The 19,190-nt window shown below is 42.1% G+C and overlaps 1 protein-coding gene across 2 annotated transcripts in view; it reads left to right on the top strand.

Moving 5' to 3' along the window:
• GRIN2A (glutamate ionotropic receptor NMDA type subunit 2A) overlaps positions 1 to 17,896 on the top strand; it is a 428,650-nt gene extending 410,754 nt beyond the window's left edge. The window contains exons 14-15 of one of the 2 annotated variants that reach the window (XM_031658495.1): positions 6,406 to 7,582; positions 7,926 to 17,896. In XM_031658495.1, the coding sequence (XP_031514355.1) occupies positions 6,406 to 7,582; positions 7,926 to 7,999 (1,251 nt within the window). In that variant the 3' untranslated portion in view covers positions 8,000 to 17,896. Of the gene's footprint in view, positions 1 to 6,405 lie in introns of both variants that reach the window. The other variant, XM_031658494.1, reaches the window with a different exon arrangement.
• The last annotated feature ends 1,294 nt before the right edge of the window (positions 17,897 to 19,190 follow it).

Genomic DNA, 19,190 nt, shown 5'->3' with positions numbered 1-19,190 from the left:
TCAGTATCAAAGTGAGAGAACGATAGGGAATACTGAGGACTGTGGCCAATCGCATAATGTTTGCCTTACCAGTAGCGGGCAGCCATCCTCAACTCCTGCTGAGTATTGTCTTATTGGAAAGTAGGATCAATATTATCAGGTCTTCTAGTTTTTTAAAAAGAGAAAATGTCATCTGATTTTGCTAGAAACCTTTCCATTTTTAAATATTAGTAACTAATTCCATTTTTAAAAAAATTTAAAAACACTGGGCCAGACACAGCCAGCCTGTGGCTTCCATCACTAGTGCTCAGGTATGTTGCATAACACTACTAATGCTGCTATGCAAGATGCTACAATTTGTGTATGCATTGTAACAGAACATGCACAACAAAACAAAATCTACTTGCAATGCTATGCATTATGTATCCACATCTAACAAAACACAAAGAGCATGTGGAATGCAACAGCACATGAAACGAAACACAGATGTAACAGAAGAAAATGCACACATATCAAGCAGAAAACAAAGTAGACCTTCAACTCAACATAAACAACAGCACAGAATACATATCTATCTGCCTTCTTATCTATATATCCATTCATTAATTTCAGCCATCTACGCATCCATCTGTTCATCCACTCATCTCTCTTATTTGCCCACCTTGTTTTTTGTTTTGTTTTATTTTGGTTTTGCTTTGGAAGAACTTCATTGATTAGGATTTGAAAAATGGTGAAAACTTTTTGGTTAAAAACATCTAATTGCAGCAAACCAACACAGTACATGTATACATATGTAACAAACCTACACGTTGTGCACATGGGCCCTAGAACTTAAAGTATAATAAAAATAAATAAATAAAAAACATCTAATTTTATATGCTATTGTTTACTGAGAAAGCCAAATAATTGCTTTAAAACAAATTTGTATATTCTTAGCATTTGCTAGTTTCAAGAACTGTGGAGATTCGGAAGGTACACATTAGTTTAGCGGGGAAGATTTATTTTCTCCAGTTGCACTCCAAACTCGGGTTCTGTGCAAATACATATTTCCTAATTAGCTTGATGGCATCTAAACACATAGATTGCTTAAAAATAACAACGTACGTGCATAAAGCTAGGTATTATGCCAACTTTAAGCTAATTCTCCCAGCCAATTACCAAAGGCATTTCATATCCAAATGATTCTGGGATTATCACCAAACAAATGCACACTGTTGCGTTTACTTCTAAATTTTGCTTGTTTTTGGAAGAGCATTTCCTCTATCTAAAACACCGCTAAGGAAGCCAAGTTGATTTATCAACATTTTAAGAAATGAAGTAAACCCATATCTTGCTTTCCAAAGGATGGAATGGAAGGCAAACTGGGCGGCACAGGGCAGGCATTGTTGGTGGAGTTCCTCGATCAGCTGGAATTTGCACTTTGGCCACTCCATCCCTAGGGGAGAAGAACCCCAAATTTTATGGGGAGCAATGTGCTTTGATTTATTATTTTATTTAATTAATGTATTAATTTTTTAAATGGAGCCTCCCTCTGTTGCCCAGGCTAGAGTGCAGTGGCACAATCTCGGCTCACTGCAGCCTCTACCTCCTGGGTTCAAGCAGTTCTCCTGCCTCAGCCTCCTGAGTCGCTGGGATTACAGGCACCGGCCACACCTGGCTGATGTTTGTATTTTTAGTAGAGATGGGGTTTCGCCATATTGGCCAGGCTGGTCTTGAACTCCTGACCTTGTGATCTGCCCACCTTGGCCACCCAAAGTGCTAGGATTACAAGCATGAGCCACTGCACCTGGCCAAGAGCAATGTGCTTTTGTGGGAACTTCTGTGCTCCCTTGGGAACTCTCAGACGCCATTATTGCTTCAGTGGTTTCAGGGAGCCCTACTTATGGGGACCCTCCTTCTCCCCAGATAATATTTGTCTTTTCAAGTAAGTGCAGCCTGCTGTGTCTAAATAGGAGATGTCGTCCTGAGTGATTCTTTCCTGCCTCTCTCATTAATTAGGGGTACTCAAAATAGGCTCAGCTCCTGATGTGGTGCACAGCAAAGCTCTGAGTTTCTTTAAAAAAAAAAAAAAAGAAAAAAGAAAAATGACCTTCCTTTCAGTCAAGGGCTACTGCCACCACTGAAGCTTGTCTTCTGTGGACATCACACATATATCATCTTACATGTTGGCCTACACAGCACGGAGAACACACATGGAAACAAAAGTGAATTCATTATGTACACACAATCAATTTCTTTAACAAAATCCGCAGTGGGGAATTCCCAGGCAAAGAAGCTACTTTCCGCAAGTGCGAGATCACAACTACCGAATGAATTTTGCCTCATGTGTGGATGAGGACTTGTTACTTCTAATCCTCACGATGCCCTCTGAGGTTGACATGACCAGACCTATCCTGAAATTGAGTCCCCAAAGGTTACCTTTATGGTTTTACCTTATGTTTCCTTAAAGCAACAGGAAACATCTCACTTCATCTATCACACTAGAAAAAGATGTGAAAGAGGGAACTAGTCTGTTTAGGCAGGGTTGGGTTGCAGGCTTAATCTACTCCAGAATTTAAGTGTTTTTTTTCTTCTTAAAGACACTGATCCTGGATGCTCTGAAATTCACTCCCTCCCCAAGGCAGGTTTGGTTCTGCGCAGAAACTGGATCTCTCTATTACCAGTTATTCTCCTTGCAGCAAGTTGAACATCAATAGATGTAGAGCTATTACCATGCAGCAGACTTACATAGCCCTCCTTACAGGCTCAACATCCCCAGGGAAGCCTCTGCACAGTGCAATGCAAGTACACACTAGAGATACGTGCATGCCTGGCACTGCAGAGGGAGAAGTCCAGCACTCCAAAAAGGCATTTGTTTAACATTGGAACCAAGCTTCTCCCAGGGCGGTGGCCCTTGGCTTTTACGACATCCAAAAATGCATCCTCCTGCCTGTGGGATGCTCTTAACTTTTGTTTTCTCTCCAAAATGCTTTCCCTCCCATGTAGAATAAAATAATTCATTGTCATCAGCAAAAAGAGCTGCCTCCATGAGGCATGAGAGACATAGCAAAGCCAAAAATGAGGGGAATGAAAATGGGCAGCGTTTCCAGCAAGATCTGATGAGGGAAGCTTGGAGCAGAATGGACAAAGCCTCATGCTAACCCACAATTGGGACCAACGGAAATCAGATGCTTTAGGGATGGGGTCCAGGCTCAAAGGGACTGAGGAGGTCATTGCCCCACGGATAATATTCTGAGAGGTCAGGCGCCCTTCAGGAGAGCACAGGAATTTCCTGGAACACCACCTTGAGTCATCAACACTGGTTTTACCTGACTCTGAGCCCACTGCGAGACCAAGAGGGCATCTTATTTCCACAACCCATAAAATGTAGCTGGGATCTATAAATAATAGAGAAGAGAAACTAAAGACAGAGCTATTGCAACTAAGAAAGAAACTCTAGCCCAGGGATTTATTTGGTTCCCAAGGTAGGGTTTGGTCTGCCTGTCTAAGCAGAAAGTCAGAGTGGCTACCAAGAGCAAATCTTAAGCAGTAGAGAGTGGCATGCATTTCCTGCAGCTTCAACCATATGGGTACTGCATGCTTAAGCTCCTGGGAAAGGGACAAGGTAATGGTAAAGAAGGGAAGGTCAGAGATGACTGGGCAGCTTGTCCAGCTCACATGTACGGACCACCTATGGTGTTAGGGGCTTTGTTTGCATTATTTTACCTTCCCCTGGTGCCTACCTTAGGAGGGCATAATTCCCATTTTTTAGATGCAGAAACTGAAGCTCAAATAGATGTGGCTTATGCAAGGTCACAGAGCTAATCCATAATGGAGCCAGGACTCACATCTAGTGGATTCCAGGCCTCTGGCTCTTCGTGTTATTCTGTAATATGCATTCCCTCTCCTCAACAGCCCTTCCAGAAGATGTATCAAATCAGTTGCAGAATGCTGTCGCCAAAACCTGGGGTACACCAGCGTGGGCAATAGCAAGACCCCATCTCTACAAAAAATAAAAAATTAGCCAGGCATGATGGTTCGTGCCTGTAGCCCTGGCTGCTCAGGGCGTTGAGGCAGGAGGATTGCTTGAGCCCAGGAGTTTGATATTGCAGTGAGCCATGATTGCCCCACTGTACTCCAGCCTGGGAAGCAGGGTGAGACCCTATCTCTAAACAAACAACCAATCTGGGGTAGAGACTGGGTCCACCCCTTTGACTTTTTCCATGGCCTCACCGGGCAGATCAACACCTGGGAACGGCCTTAGCCATGTTGCATGTGTCCCAGGAAAACCAGGGATGAGAGAGCGCCATCAACAGCCATCCTCCCATCTCCTGCAACATAACTCATTTCCCTGATCACTTCTGTGAGCCTCCTCCAAATAGAGACAGCCAGCACATCTTGGCAGTCAGGAGCATGTTGCTCTGAGGGTGGAGGGGTGGAGGGCAGTTCTTAGAATCTCCAGGTGGCAGAAGGGAGTGTGTTGGAATCAAAGTACAAATTTAGGGGGAAAAAATCTTAAAAACTTCTATTTTCATGATACTAACAGGAAGAAAAGGCACAGACCTAGGCTGATTCTGACAAATAGAGTCACACTAATTTTCAACCATAGTGGGAGAATCTCTCTGGGTCAGAGTATAAGATTATTATATTACAAGGTTAGGTGAGAAAAACATAGGTTAACATAAAAGGTTAAGCAACTCTGTACTATGTGAAATACATGACTCATTTGTAAGATTTCCACATCCACAGTCTGGATGCTCCAGCAGCTCTGGAAGCAATGAGGGCAGGGGCAGATGTTATTTTGTGGCAGGACAAACAGCCAACCACACATTATATATAGAAGAAGATCACAGATAAGTTTGCAGGAAGGCAGGAAAGGGTGTAATGCTAGTGCCCTGGGCCTCAGGGGGCCTTCACCAACCATGAAGCCTGGGGTGGAGAGGATCAGAGAAAGAGCAGCTCAAACTTGCAACTGTAGGCTTTTGTGTTTACGGTTCCTTGAAGGCTGGAGTGGAAAGACTGTCTACTACAAGAAAAATGTAGCAGTACAAATGAGTTGAGGCTGTCACAGTTCCGTGAGCATCCCTGCAGGGTGAGCTCGTCCCCACCATGGGGGACCGATGGAGCCACCATTATCAGAGTCCACAGTTAATCACACATACTTTCCTGTAGTTTATGCCAAAGTCAGCAGCAACTGCCAATTCTGCCCTACAAACCCCTTCGTAGTTTGGCTCCCTGTCAGCCTTGGGAAGACCAGGTCAAATCCTGCAGCCTTGATCTGACTGTTTCCTGTAGGTATGGCTGCTGAAATCTGGGGTAGGAGTGGGGAGAAGCAGGGGAGGCCACAGATCAAAATGTTCCAGACGTCCTTTTGCCTGTTATTGTGGTATGAATCAAGGGCTCTTCCCGTGATAACAGTTAAACAGCTACTTTTAGGTGAACGTAAACAGTTGTTTTCTAAAAGGAAGAAAGAGTAGAAAACGAGGAGATATATAGATGGAGGTGCTTGTATTTGGGCTGCCCAGGAGCCCCTAAGTCATTCAGTTCCCTGGATGGATTTAAAGGTGGTGTCACTGTGTCACCAGAACTCTTCACTATGACTAGTAACTAAAACCCAGTTCTAGCTACGTTGAATAGACTCACACACAAACAAACATACAAGGAATAGATTGAGTGGATTAAGTAAAAGAGTTCAAGAGACTGGCTCCAGGGGTTCAAACTATGTCTTTCTCTATCCCTTGGGCTCTACTTTTCACTACAATGGCTTCACTGATAGGCTCACACCCCCACATGATGGTAAGACTGCAACTCCTTCTATCCAAGCTTCCATATCTACCCCCACAAAAAGAGTATGATGAGTCTCACATGAATTTCATGCCTGCCTTTAGATGAATCAATGTGTGCATGGAGAAGAGATTTTCTGATTGGCCACTCAGGACACATTCTTTGGTTGTTAGCTTTCGCATAACAGTAGGGGTAATTCCAGCAAAGAGTTAACAATGGATGATCCTTTCATGCTGACTGTGTCAGTAGTTAACTCTCTGGTGCCTGAACTTCAAAGATGATGCTGGGAAACTTTAACAAAAGCTTGGATTGGTGACCCGGGGGGCTGGGAGGCTCAGTTATCTGTCCTTATATGCCACTTTGGAGACACCGAGGCACTGACAGTTGTATGAGCATCGGTTGATACCTTTTCTCAAACTCCATGTGTGACTTTTTGCAAAGGTGTCAGCTAATCTTGAACCAGAGCAGTAAGGTAAACCCTATGCTTTGCAACTTGTCTCAAACCTTTAAGATACGTTATCAGGATTCAGACTGAATTTCGCTGTTTCTCCAGGGCTCCTGCAAGAAGTACAAATCTCACCTTTGCAGGTAAAGTTCAAGTGCAAAGTGGTTTCACGTTCACTGCTGCTGCTGCTGATGGTGCTTTATGTTACTCCCCTACAGGGCATCTACAGCTGCATTCATGGAGTGCACATTGAAGAAAAGAAGAAGTCTCCAGACTTCAATCTGACAGGATCCCAGAGCAACATGTTAAAACTCCTCCGGTCAGCCAAAAACATTTCCAACATGTCCAACATGAACTCCTCAAGAATGGACTCACCCAAAAGAGCTGCTGACTTCATCCAAAGAGGTTCCCTCATCATGGACATGGTTTCGGATAAGGGGAATATGATGTACTCGGACAACAGGTCCTTTCAGGGGAAAGAGAGCATTTTTGGAGACAACATGAACGAACTCCAGACATTTGTGGCCAACCGGCACAAGGATAACCTCAATAACTACGTATTCCAGGGACAACATCCTCTCACTCTCAATGAGTCCAACCCTAACACGGTGGAGGTGGCTGTGAGCACAGAATCCAAAGTGAACTCTAGACCCCGGCAACTTTGGAAGAAATCCATGGATTCCATACGCCAGGATTCACTATCCCAGAATCCAGTCTCCCAGAGGGATGAGGGAACAGCGGAGAATAGGACCCACTCCCTAAAGAGCCCTAGGTATCTTCCAGAAGAGATGGCCCATTCTGACGTTTCAGAAACGTCAAATCGGGCCACGAGCCACAGGGAACCTGACAACAGTAAGAACCACAAAACCAAGGACAACTTTAAAAGGTCAGTGGCCTCCAAATACCCCAAGGACTGTAGCGAGGTCGAGCGCACCTACCTGAAAACCAAATCAAGCTCCCCCAGAGACAAGATCTACACTATTGATGGTGAGAAGGAGCCTGGTTTTCACTTAGATCCACCCCAGTTTGTTGAAAATGTGACCCTGCCCGAGAACGTGGACTTCCCAGACCCCTACCAGGATCACAGTGAAAACTTCCGCAAGGGGGACTCCACGCTGCCAATGAACCGGAAGCCCTTGCATAATGAAGAGGGGCTTCCCGACACCGAGCAGTATAAACTCTACTCCAAGCACTTCACCTTGAAAGACAAGGGTTCCCCACACAGCGAGACCAGCGAGCGATACCGGCAGAACTCCACGCACTGCAGAAGCTGCCTTTCCAACCTGCCCACCTATTCAGGCCACTTCACCATGAGGTCCCCCTTCAAGTGCGATGCCTGCCTGCGGATGGGGAACCTCTATGACATCGATGAAGACCAGATGCTTCAGGAGACAGGTAACCCAGCCACCCGGGAGCAGGTCTACCAGCAGGACTGGGCACAGAACAATGCCCTTCAATTACAAAAGAACAAGCTAAGGATTAGCCGTCAGCATTCCTACGATAACATTGTCGACAAACCTAGGGAGCTAGACCTTAGCAGGCCCTCCCGGAGCATAAGCCTCAAGGACAGGGAACGGCTTCTGGAGGGAAATTTTTACGGCAGCCTGTTTAGTGTCCCCTCAAGCAAACTCTCGGGGAACAAAAGCTCCCTTTTCCCCCAAGGTCTGGAGGACAGCAAGAGGAGCAAGTCTCTCTTGCCAGACCACACCTCCGATAACCCTTTCCTCCACTCCCACAGGGATGACCAACGCTTGGTTATTGGGAGATGCCCCTCGGACCCTTACAAACACTCGTTGCCATCCCAGGCGGTGAATGACAGCTATCTTCGGTCGTCCTTGAGGTCAACGGCATCGTACTGTTCCAGGGACAGTCGGGGCCACAATGATGTGTATATTTCGGAGCATGTTATGCCTTATGCTGCAAATAAGAATAATATGTACTCTACCCCCAGGGTTTTAAATTCCTGCAGCAATAGACGTGTGTACAAGAAAATGCCTAGTATGGAATCTGATGTTTAAAAATCTTCCATTAATGTTTTATCTATAGGGAAACATACGTAATGGCCAACGTTCTGGAGGGTAAATGTTGGACGTCCAATAGTGCCCTGCTAAGAGAAAGAAGATGTAGGGAGGTATTTTTTTGTTATTGTTGGCTCTTTTGCACATGGCTTCATGCCATAATTTTCCACTCAAGGAATCTTGTGAGGTGTGTGCTGAGCATGGTGAGTCCTTAACCAAAAATAACTAACTACATAAGGGCAAGTCTCCGGGACATGCCTACTGGGTATGATGGCAATAATGATGCATTGGATGCCAATGGTGATGTTATGATTTCCTATATTCCAAATTCCATTAAGGTCAGTCCACCATGTAATTTTCTCATCAGAAATGCCTAATGGTTTCTCTAATTCAGAATAAGCAATATGGTATGCATGTAAACCTGACACAGACAAAATAAAAACAGTTAAGAATGCATCTGCACTGTAGTGAGATTGACATGTGCAAGAGATTAGGAAGTGTGGCTCGTAACAGTTTCAGCTTTCTCGTTATGCCTTCCATCACAGCCCAGGCTCACCCCAAGAACTCCAGGCTCCCCCAAAGAATAGCAAATCAGTGTGTTCGTGGTGACTATGCTACCTTCATTATAGTTCATTTCCAAGACACATCTGGAGCCAAAGGCCCGAGGGACCCTCAGGTGGAGAGAGCTACAGGAATCTCTTTGGATGTTGATGTGTGTTTCTCTCACCCTCGGCTTCGATGGTCTTGTTCAGAGCTGCATAAACTAACACATTTATGTCTTCGAGATCTAAGTGTGGATCTTCTGTCTGTGACACAGTGGCCATTGTAGTTTATCCCGAAGACGCCTATGTACGTAAGTTTGCATTTCCTCCCTTCTGGTGATGACTCAGGGTTGTATAGTATCTGTTGCCCCTTCCCTCCCAGAGTAACCATAACTCGTTCCGTTTCCAAACAGCCATGGTGGTGTCCAATTAGCTGTGTATTGCTCGTCCCAGAGTTGTGAATGTGGTGACATGCACCAACAGCCGTATGTGTACTGTGCTCTGTAAGAAGTACAATGCCATCTGTCTGCCGAAGGCTAGCATGGTTTTAGGTTTATCTTCCTTCACATACAGAAATTCTGTTGGACACTCACTTCCACCCCAACCTCCTCAAATGAAAAGCCTTCAAAACATGAAACACTCTTGGATCTACCCTGAGTATCCTCCAAACTGTGGATATAGACTTTAGTGAGACAAGTGATTTCTCCTGAGTTATTCTCTCTGTTGGTGGCAAACCACTTCATAGCACCAACAGAGATGTAGGAAAAATTCCTCAAAGCATTTGTCATTTCTGAATCACCTGCATTATCCCATTCTTATTCTACTCAAACCTGTGCATATATGACATGAAATGATACCCATTTTAAGTTAGAGACAGAGAGGGGAATACTTATGCATGGGGAGCCTGTTAGCACAGTGCGTGCCACAAAAAAAAAAAAAAAAAAAAAAAAAAGTGCCCCCGACAAGATAGTTGCTATGTTATGACACTTTATCAGATCAGGATTTTCTAGTTTAAAAATTAAATACCATAAAACCAGCAAATAATATTAACTAAACCTTTTATATAGTTCTACTCTGTTAATTAGTGTATTTCATATATATGAGAATTTTTGATGTATTTGGGATAACTAGCCATCAGTGTTTGCAGAAGACCTCAGTCTGTTTCGGGCCATGCTACGGAAACACTAAGCTAACGTAGACTCGCCTGACCATTTCCTGGTTTCCTCCTGCATTCTGCTTTACGTTCTTGAAGAAAGGGAGAAAGTGGCAGGTTGAAAAATTATCCCGTTTCTTCTCCTCATGGTGTGCATTCTGTTTTGTAAGTATTATTTTCTTGCATGTGGGCAAGTGCCAGGAATGATTCTCTTAAAGCTCAAGGATGCATGGAATAGCTCCATCTTTGGGAAAGTGCGCCTGACCTGCAGTGTTCCTATAATGACGAAAAGTGGTTGCAATAAATTTCAGGGTCGGTGGTAGAGAACAGAGGGAGGCAGTGGGTGAGAGGCGCTTCCTTTCATTTTTGAAAGGCAGAAGGGGCTGACTAGGTCTTGGGGATGCATATGCTTGAAAATGATATTTTATTTCCCGGATGCTGTATCTCTGCTGTCCCAAGACCCAGCCATGGAGAAGCCTGGATCAAAGGGCCTGGAATAGTCATCCCAACTTCTGATCCTAAATCTGAATTTCCATGACTGTGTGGCCTTTTAGCCCTTTCTACCTTCTGCCCTTCCACTGCATTCCAAACCTTTATCCACCCCAGCAAGGATCACCTCCATTTCCTCACAAGTCTGGGATGTTTTGACACGAATGAATTAAAAAGCCTCTCCAGAACACAGAAGAGTGATTTGTTGTCAAGCCAAAGAGGCTTTCTGTCTTCGTCTGGTGTCCTCTAAACCCAGAGGGCTGCCAAATGCCACAGAGACCTCTAGGGAGACTGAGAGTTATACTTGCACTGACTTAATCGGTCAAAAAGCCTTCCCCTAATAGCAGCATTATTTCTGCTATTAACCCCATACATACATCTCTGGATAAAGAAACTGAAAATGTGGCCTTTGGGATAATCAACAGTAATGTTGCAAAAAAAAATCTATATTCTTTTTACTACCCAAAGTGTTTTTTTTAAATAAATAATCAGAAATTTTATGCTACACAAAGTTTATGGTTTCCCTTCTCTACTAATTCATTGAGTCTTCAATGTGATGATCCCAAGCAAAAAAAAAAAAAACCAACTACTGATCAGATGGTCAATTTCTAAGGAAAAGATGCAGAGTTATTCAAAAGTCATCTAAGTTCAGTTTTTGCAAAAAGAATATTGGGAATGTAACGTCCAGTGGTGAATGGAAACCACAGTATGAGAAGTAACAAGAATTAAATAGGAAGCCCTAGACTATAGATCCGTCACAGAAGATTCCTGTAACATATCCCAGCTCTGAGGTGTTAGATTTGTGGATGGCAAGGAGTCCAAATCTCTGAACACAAATGCCTGAGTTTCAGCTGGCTTAAGTCAGAACTGGCATCCATAATGATATCTTGTTAATTCTAATTGGTTTTTTCCACTTGAGAAGGACCCAACAGGTCCTCAGAGAGGTACACTTGAATGCAAATGGTTGGGTCTCTGTCCAAGGGTAATAGCATGCACATGCAACCAGTTTAAAATACTCTGGGTAAGAGAGTCTTCTAGAGCATGAACTGTACTTGAGAAACCTTTGTGCTTCTGGAAAATGAGTTTCATCATCCTTACATCTGCAGGTTCTTAGGCCGCTTATGGTTTCAGTGCTCTGAGCTGGCAAGTCCCTATAGGTCTATCTTTCTGCCAGGGAGACATGTAGGATTATAATCTCACCACACATTACTGTTATGTCCTCTGCAAATCTCTCTGCATTATTTATCTGTCTGCCCAGCACCATGACTGGGCATCCACGGATTACTCTTGATTTTCTCTTCCCTGATTCACAGGGTGCCAGAGAGTCTTTGTATTTAGCTTTTCTAGTGAAAGCATTAAAATTCACCCATTGCAGCAAAATCTGTCACATCATTTCACGCTTATTTTCTGGGGAGAAGAAAAAGAAAATTACACCTTGTTTACAAATGAAATAGTTTCACTTAAATGGGACTCTAGCCAAAGCAGTTAATTAGTCAAAAGATCCACGGCTGTCATATAGTCACACATTGTTTATGCTATTTGATATGTCGACCACTGATGTGTATTTAATATTCTGCATCCTTCTCAGGAAATGACAAATGCCCTGAATTATTTGCAAATAGAATTGCTAATGAAAAAGAAAAAAAAATGTTGATGTTAATTAAATGGTGATTAAAAATTTATCTCCTTTAAATCTAAAAAGTGCAGCTTTAATAATCAGTTGTCATATAAATAAGTACCTTGTACTGAAATCCCTTGCGGTTCAAGACCTAAATAAACACTAATTTGAGAAATCTAAAATACCTTACAGAGGAGCTAGATATATTCGTTAACATTATGCACATTCCTGTACTGTTTCTTTGTGCATTGCTGTCGTGCATGAATCCTTGAAAAGGGGACATGCGTTGTTTCTGAAATGGAGCCTGTTTGTATTAACCACGGCTATAGTAGACATAATTGGACTCAAAGAAAAAGAAGTTCGAGTAGGTGGAAGCTAAATGTGTTGGTTGATATTTAATGAGTGAAGGGTTCTATGTAAAGGCAATTTTCCTTCCAAAAGTACTGTTTATTTTCACTGGAGACACAATTAGACCTTTCCAGATACCCCATCTCTTTTTGGTGAACAGGGTTGAAAGTGATGTGGGGTCTATACTTGAAAAGTTCTCCCAGTATGCAGTTACTGTTTCCCATTCAATCCCTACATATTGTACTGTGTTCACACCTAATTGTATCAGATGAGGTCAGCTTGCCACTTGATATGGATCAGAGATGATAAAATGCACTTATCCTGTGAATACAACTGCTTGTGTACACATGTATATAATATACATGCTTGATTTCTACCATTCACACATAAGTGTATTATCCAAATAAAATTGTACATACTGTAAAGTTTATGTTAAAAATTAAATGGTGATGATGGTATTAACACATGGAAAACCCATTCTGGTTATTTTTATGGGAGGATATTTCTGTAGAGAGGGCACTGTATTTTTTTAATCTCAGTTGTAGGGAGGATGACAGAGCCTAAGTAGAATTTGGGTGTTGGTGTTCTTGGCCCCTTCTTTGAAAAACAAAACTCTGGGATGAGGGGTATAGAATCTATTCTGCTCGCATTTGCTTCTGAAGACAATGCCGATATGGACTTGTGTGTGAATTTCCTTAAACATGTCAAAGGGCATAGATTTCCTATTTAAATACTTTATCCTCTTTCCTCACCTGCACTCTTTCTGTGCCCAGCAGTGCTTTCAGTATAGTATTAGCTAGAAGTGCCTGCCCAGAAGGGTCTTAGAAAAAGACAGTTTGTAGAACCACACCAAAAGTTAGGAGAAGGGGAGGAGAGATGAGAAAATGAAGTTTACAAATGGGCAGTTGCCTGTTTAAGATCATCAAGTTAGAGTATCAGAGCGAGGATTAGATCCAAGACATGGTTCAATTTCCGGCTTGGTTCTCTGACTGGGCTGACTTATTTCTAGGTTTCTTTCTAGGGGACACTCCTGACTACTTCCGGAATAAGAGCCAGAGATCCCCGTAAAGCTGCCCTGGCTTTTTTTTTTTTTTTCTTTTTTCTTTTTTTTTCACCTCTTGCCCTAGAAAGACCTACCCATGCTCCCATGCTTCTTTGAATTTTGTTTTCCTTTAAACTCCCTCACAATCCCTGTCTTAAAGTTCTAGAAGAGAGAAAACTTTTTTCAGAGACTGTCTCCTTAGGAAGAATCCACAGGGATATTGTTTAAAACCTCAAACTGAGATAAAAGGCTGGTAGTAACCGTTGAAATAATTGAGTTCTATGTACCATGCACTGAGAAAGAACCAAGCACACTGACCAGCTAATAGGATTTCACTGAATGTCCGTTTCACTTTGAAAGCCAGTTTGGGATTGTGGGGGAGGGGATGCAAAATAAACAGAAAATACAGTCTCTTCCCATAAGTAGCTTATGGTTTAGAAGTTCAGTTCTCTAATCCAGATGATAACCAAGGACCCGTGAAATGCAAACAGAGACTAAACAGCAAAAATTAGAAATGAGCCAGGAAAAAAAAAATCTGATTCTAGGAGCATACTTTTTTTTTTTTTTTGAAGTCCTTCCCTAAACCTTTAAGTAACTCTGGAGAATAGAGTTAGTGCTCCTGGAAATGCACTTGATTTATTTTAATCTTCAAATAACGTGCTTAGGAGACCCAGGAGCGGCTAACCAGGTGAACACACTCACACTCCTACAATTTTGCACAGGAAGGCTTGGGTCTGGTTCCAGCCAGTTCTCCAATCCTTGCCAAATCATGCCTCCTCCCAGCCTTGTGTTATGACATGTGCCTCAAGAAAAGGTTGAAAAAATTCCCCAAAGGATTAGAAAATAGACCATGACGTAAAAAGATGAAGCATTTCCCTAAAGCTTTTTTGTTTGGTTTTGTTTTTGACGGTTGAAGAACCCTTTTGATAGACCAGGGTATGACGGTATCAGGGAAGGGTGGAGGGAGAATTCTTTATCAAGTTCCAAGTGCCTACTGTTGTGGCTGACAAAAGAGAAAGCATCAGGTTCCCTAGAGAGAAAATGGGGCAAAGAGATGGGGAAAGGAATATAGGTGTATTTCAGGAAGGATGGCGAGGTGGAGAGGGAGCTTTTGTCACTCTGTCCATCCCATTCTATGCATTCTTGGGATGTTATATTTTCTGCTTATCGCAAGTACTTGCCATGGATCTGCACCTGAATTTGAGAATATCAAAATATATCTAAATTGAGTGTAGGCAGTATTCTAGGCATATCCTAGAATGTGATCCTCAAAATAACCTTAAGATATAAATATGATTGCTCCCATTTTACAGATAAGGAAACTGAGGCTCAGGTTTTTCTCAGCCTCATCAGTAACTAGAATTAGTAAATCCCTAATGTTAGACATATTCTCAAAGTGCCTGGTCTCCTTCAGGGAGATCAGAATAGAAGTCAGAAAGAGAGGTCTGCTCTTTTGAGGTTCCTGGGCTTATACCCTTGAGTGTCAGCCTCTGTGACAGGGAAGTTTGTTAGGGTCTTACCCCTCATTGCCTGATTTGGGTATATTGAGAACTTCTGGGGATCTCACCTCTGTTAATAGTTCCTTCTGAGACTTGAACACTGTTTGTGTCTCCCTTTCATATGCTTGCACTCAGCATTTTAAAAAAAAATTCCTGGGGAGTTATTTTCTCTACTTAGCATGTGCCTAATCTTAAATATCTCTTTCCTAATGTCTCATCTTTTTATCACTCAACATCAGGGCTAATTCCATTAAACATATGTACATAGTACATGCTCTCAAGTGTGTGGGTATGCACACACACGCAGCCATGTGGCTCTCCATTAAAGTCCTCCTAAATATTGTGACCCATGTTCAAAGAGGTGATATTATTTGCAAGTTGACTGTTCCTCCTATTTCATCTCTATGTTTGGTTATCTTTGCCAGGCAGACGGAATGAGTTTCAGAGGTGGGACAGGGAATAGGAAATAGAGTTTCTGCATGAATGATGGAGAGCTTTGGTAGTCAGAATGTTTGAGGACCAGCTATTAAAAAGTTGTTGTTTTCCTTCTTGGTCTTTTTTTTTCATTTCCAAATTGTCTTAGAGATAATTCGCTGCTCACTTAGCATTAGGATAGTGATGGTTATTCTGTCCCACTGAAGAGTGTTGAATTGGAATGCTTCCACCGGGCTTTATAGGTACCCAGAATGGCCTAGTATTTAACGTACTCGGCAGGCATGCCGCTGAGCACACACTGCCTTTCCTGCATTCCCCCCTCTCCATGTTCTAAGCCACATTTCTTTCCTGGCATTTATATTTACTGGGAGGTGAGGGGTGCATTAGGCCCATTTGATGGATGAGGACACTAGGGGGGATTTGAAGGAATGTCTTTCTGGGAGTCTCCATGAATTCTCTGGAGGGTTAGCTAACTTAATGCAAGTTAAGTGCTAGTCTCTGAGAAAAAATTTCTCAGCTGTTTCATCTTTCAAGCTTTTTAAGACAGAAAGATTATTATTTGTTATTTGGAGATCCTGTTGTTGGGTCTACAAGTGCATGACAATGTTCTCCTTGGAATGTTGAACTATGTAGAAATGGAGCACTCCAAAGAACAATTTGACCAATAGCATTTCTTCTCTGGGGGTTGTATTTCAAAGCATGCAACTCTCCAGGGAACCAGAACTAAATTGCTTAACATGAAGTCATTCCTCAGATTAACTTCCTCAGATAAGGTGTCAGCAGTCTGCAGAAACACAGAAGACAAAACGGAGATTATCACTCATAATTCTCTCTTTCTTACTGTGTCATTGAAACAATGAGTTTGCATTTTTGCAATCCTAGAACATTCTTCATTAGCCCTGGGTCATGACCTCTTCCAGTTAATTCTCTTTCATACCTTTAGGAAAGATTTAAGATGAACCCTCAATAGGATATTAACATAACATAGCCAATACCACAGCTGCCTTTTAAATTAATAAGGTTAATTGTTCTCCAACAAACATGAGTTTGTCTTTAGCATTTTAAATGCCTCCCATTGATCTGACATTTTGCTGTTTCAAGTTTTAAAGGGCTCAAATCAAAGACTGTTGATAACTGAGCAAAAAGCGAAGGTCCAGAAATACGAAAACATTGTCATTTTTTTTTCCATGGAAAGCAATCATAGCCTTTTGGATTCAATCGAAGTTTCTACATTAGCCATCTAAGACTTACTGAATTATTTCCATTCTCAGTCAAGCTAATTCAAGTGAATGAACAGTACTGACTTTTTAAATATTTTTAAATTTTTTAAAAGTCTTTATTAAGTTTGTAGACACAGCTCTGGGGTCATGACCACTTATAGAAATGTTTCAGTTTAAAAACAAAAGATTAAGCCCTCTAATTTGAGCCAAATCCAGGTGATCTTTTTGGAAAATTTTGATATGAAAAGATGAAAGTGGAACTTTTAACATTCATGTTCCCCAAATTTTTGACTGGGAAGGGATGCTAATTGCCTACTTAAGATATAAGTTCAAGAATAACATTTTCATAGAAAAGGCAGAAAACTGCTTGACACAGCAATGGCATCGTTAGATGTGGCTCAGATGCCTTCCAAACCTGAGGGTCCCCAAAGATTTCTTTACCGGTTGTTTTTTAACTGTGAATCTTAATCTTGTTCATTCCCCTGCCAAAACAAATTTAAAAGCATAAACCTGCTGAATTAATTGGCAGAATTCACCATAGTTTATATCACCCCAGAATGTTTATGTGTATGTGTTTATGTAGAGCATCTATATTTCAAGCTGAATGTTCAGAAAGAATAAGGTGAGTTTTTTGGTGGCTTGAATAAGAATTAGATCATAAAAATTATAAATAATGGCCTTCTCAGACAGAAAAAGAGGATAAATGATTCATTTTTCACTCATGTATTAATAATAAGACTTGTTGCATAATACACAAGCTGGTCATTGCCTGCAAGAAAGTTATTGAATTAAGCAGCTATCCAGGTTTATGTCTGAGTCCATTTTTAATCCAATATGGTTAGGATTGAACTCCATATGCAGAGGGTTTCTATTCACAGCTACATTCAAACAGAATCCAAAACTCACATCAGAACTGACTTGATCTCTTGTATGTTGGAACTCAAAGCGAGCTGTGTGCTCTATGCAATGGTCTTCATTTGGGAATTAATGTTCACTGATCAACTGCAGCAGTTTATATCTGTCATGTTTTAATCCACTGCATGAGGAAGTGCTAATAACTGTATTAAATATTTCCAAGCATAGCTACAAAATTACATGTTTGCTTAACACCTTTCTATGATAGAGGAAGTATATACTATGGTTGTCTTCTTGTAGTATGTCTTTTAATTTTGTTCAATGTGTTATCAACTGTTTTAAGGAATGGGGATTGACATGTGTGTGCAAACTGATATGTACATAACTCCTGAGGCAACAGAAGTGCCCGGTCATATGGTGTAAAAATGTAAATACAGGAAAATTTCATTTTTCTAATAAAGATAATTTCTGCCAATTGATATGAAAATGAGAAATTGAGTTGTGGTCTTTGTTGTTGTCATTGTTGCTGCTGTTGTAAGCATCACTGTGTTAGTCTGTTTTGCATTGCTACAAAGGAACACCTAAGGCTGGGTAATTTATAAAGAAAAGAGGTTTATTTATCTCATTGTTCTGCAGGCTGTACAAGCATGGCACCCGCATCTGCTTGGCTCCTGGTGAGGCCTCAGGAAACTTTTAGTCATGACGGAAGGGAAGAGGAGCCAGTGTGTCACATGATGAGAGAGAGCAAGAGAGAAATGCCAGGCTCCTTTAGACAACAAGCTCTCTCATGAACTAATAGACAACTCTCTCATTACCATAGGGTGGACACCAAGCCATTCATGAGGGATCCATCCCGATGAGCCAAACATATCTCACTAGGCCCCACCTCCAACTTCTGGTGATCACATTCAGCATGAGATTTGGAGGGGACAAATACTCCAACCATATCAATTGCTAATGTTTCAGGCAGGCTTAATGTTTGTACAAAGGGGAAATAACGAGTTCCCCACTTTGGCAAAGGGAGAGGGTAGAGGGAGGCACGGAATTCAGGACAATTCTTGGCTTGGCTTCAGGATTTCAGCCAAAAGCTTAGCCACTGTCCCACACCTAGCTCTTGTCTTCCTGTGCAGTTCCTGTGCTTGTAGCCTTGACCCTGATAATGTTGACTTTTACCAAGAAGCACCCTTATGGCAAGAGGGAAAAGGGGATTCTTGCAATACCGGGAGGGGAACTATTGCAATAGGGAGAATTCTCTGACAATAAGTCTGCAGGCATCTCAGGGTTAGGCAAAAGGGTTTTTCTTTTACAGGGAGAAGTAAATAAAGCTAGAAAGAACAAGGTAAAGGAAAGTGAGATGAACAGGAGTAGCAAGAACAGGAGTCTTACCTATATGACTTAGTTAAGACTCACAGATGCTCCCACTTGTTTACCCATACCAAGGCCAGACACACGCCCTCCCAATGCCTATTCTTTGCCTCATAAATGATTAACTGAAATGTTGATCCCTACTGATCAGTTGGAACAAAAGTGCTTGTTAATCAAACGGTTAAGCTTCCCTCCTTCTCCAGGTCCTTGAACTCTGGCCAAACCTCAGCCCAAGCCAGCCTAAAACCTCTCCCTAACAGCTCCTCCTGGGAATAGGCAAGTCTTAAATGCCCCATCTATCCACCTTCTGACCAATTGTGCCTCTCCTGTTCATCTCACTTTCCTGTACCCTGTTCTTTCTAGCTTTGTTTACTCCTCCCTGTAAAAGAAAAACCCTTTTGTCTAACCCTGAGATGCTT

The sequence above is a fragment of the Papio anubis genome, chromosome 18 (genome assembly GCF_008728515.1).
Source record: "Papio anubis isolate 15944 chromosome 18, Panubis1.0, whole genome shotgun sequence".
NCBI classification, from domain to species: domain Eukaryota; kingdom Metazoa; phylum Chordata; class Mammalia; order Primates; family Cercopithecidae; genus Papio; species Papio anubis.
The sequence above is the reverse complement of the archived record's forward strand: the minus strand, read 5'-3'. Positions and strand labels throughout refer to the sequence as shown.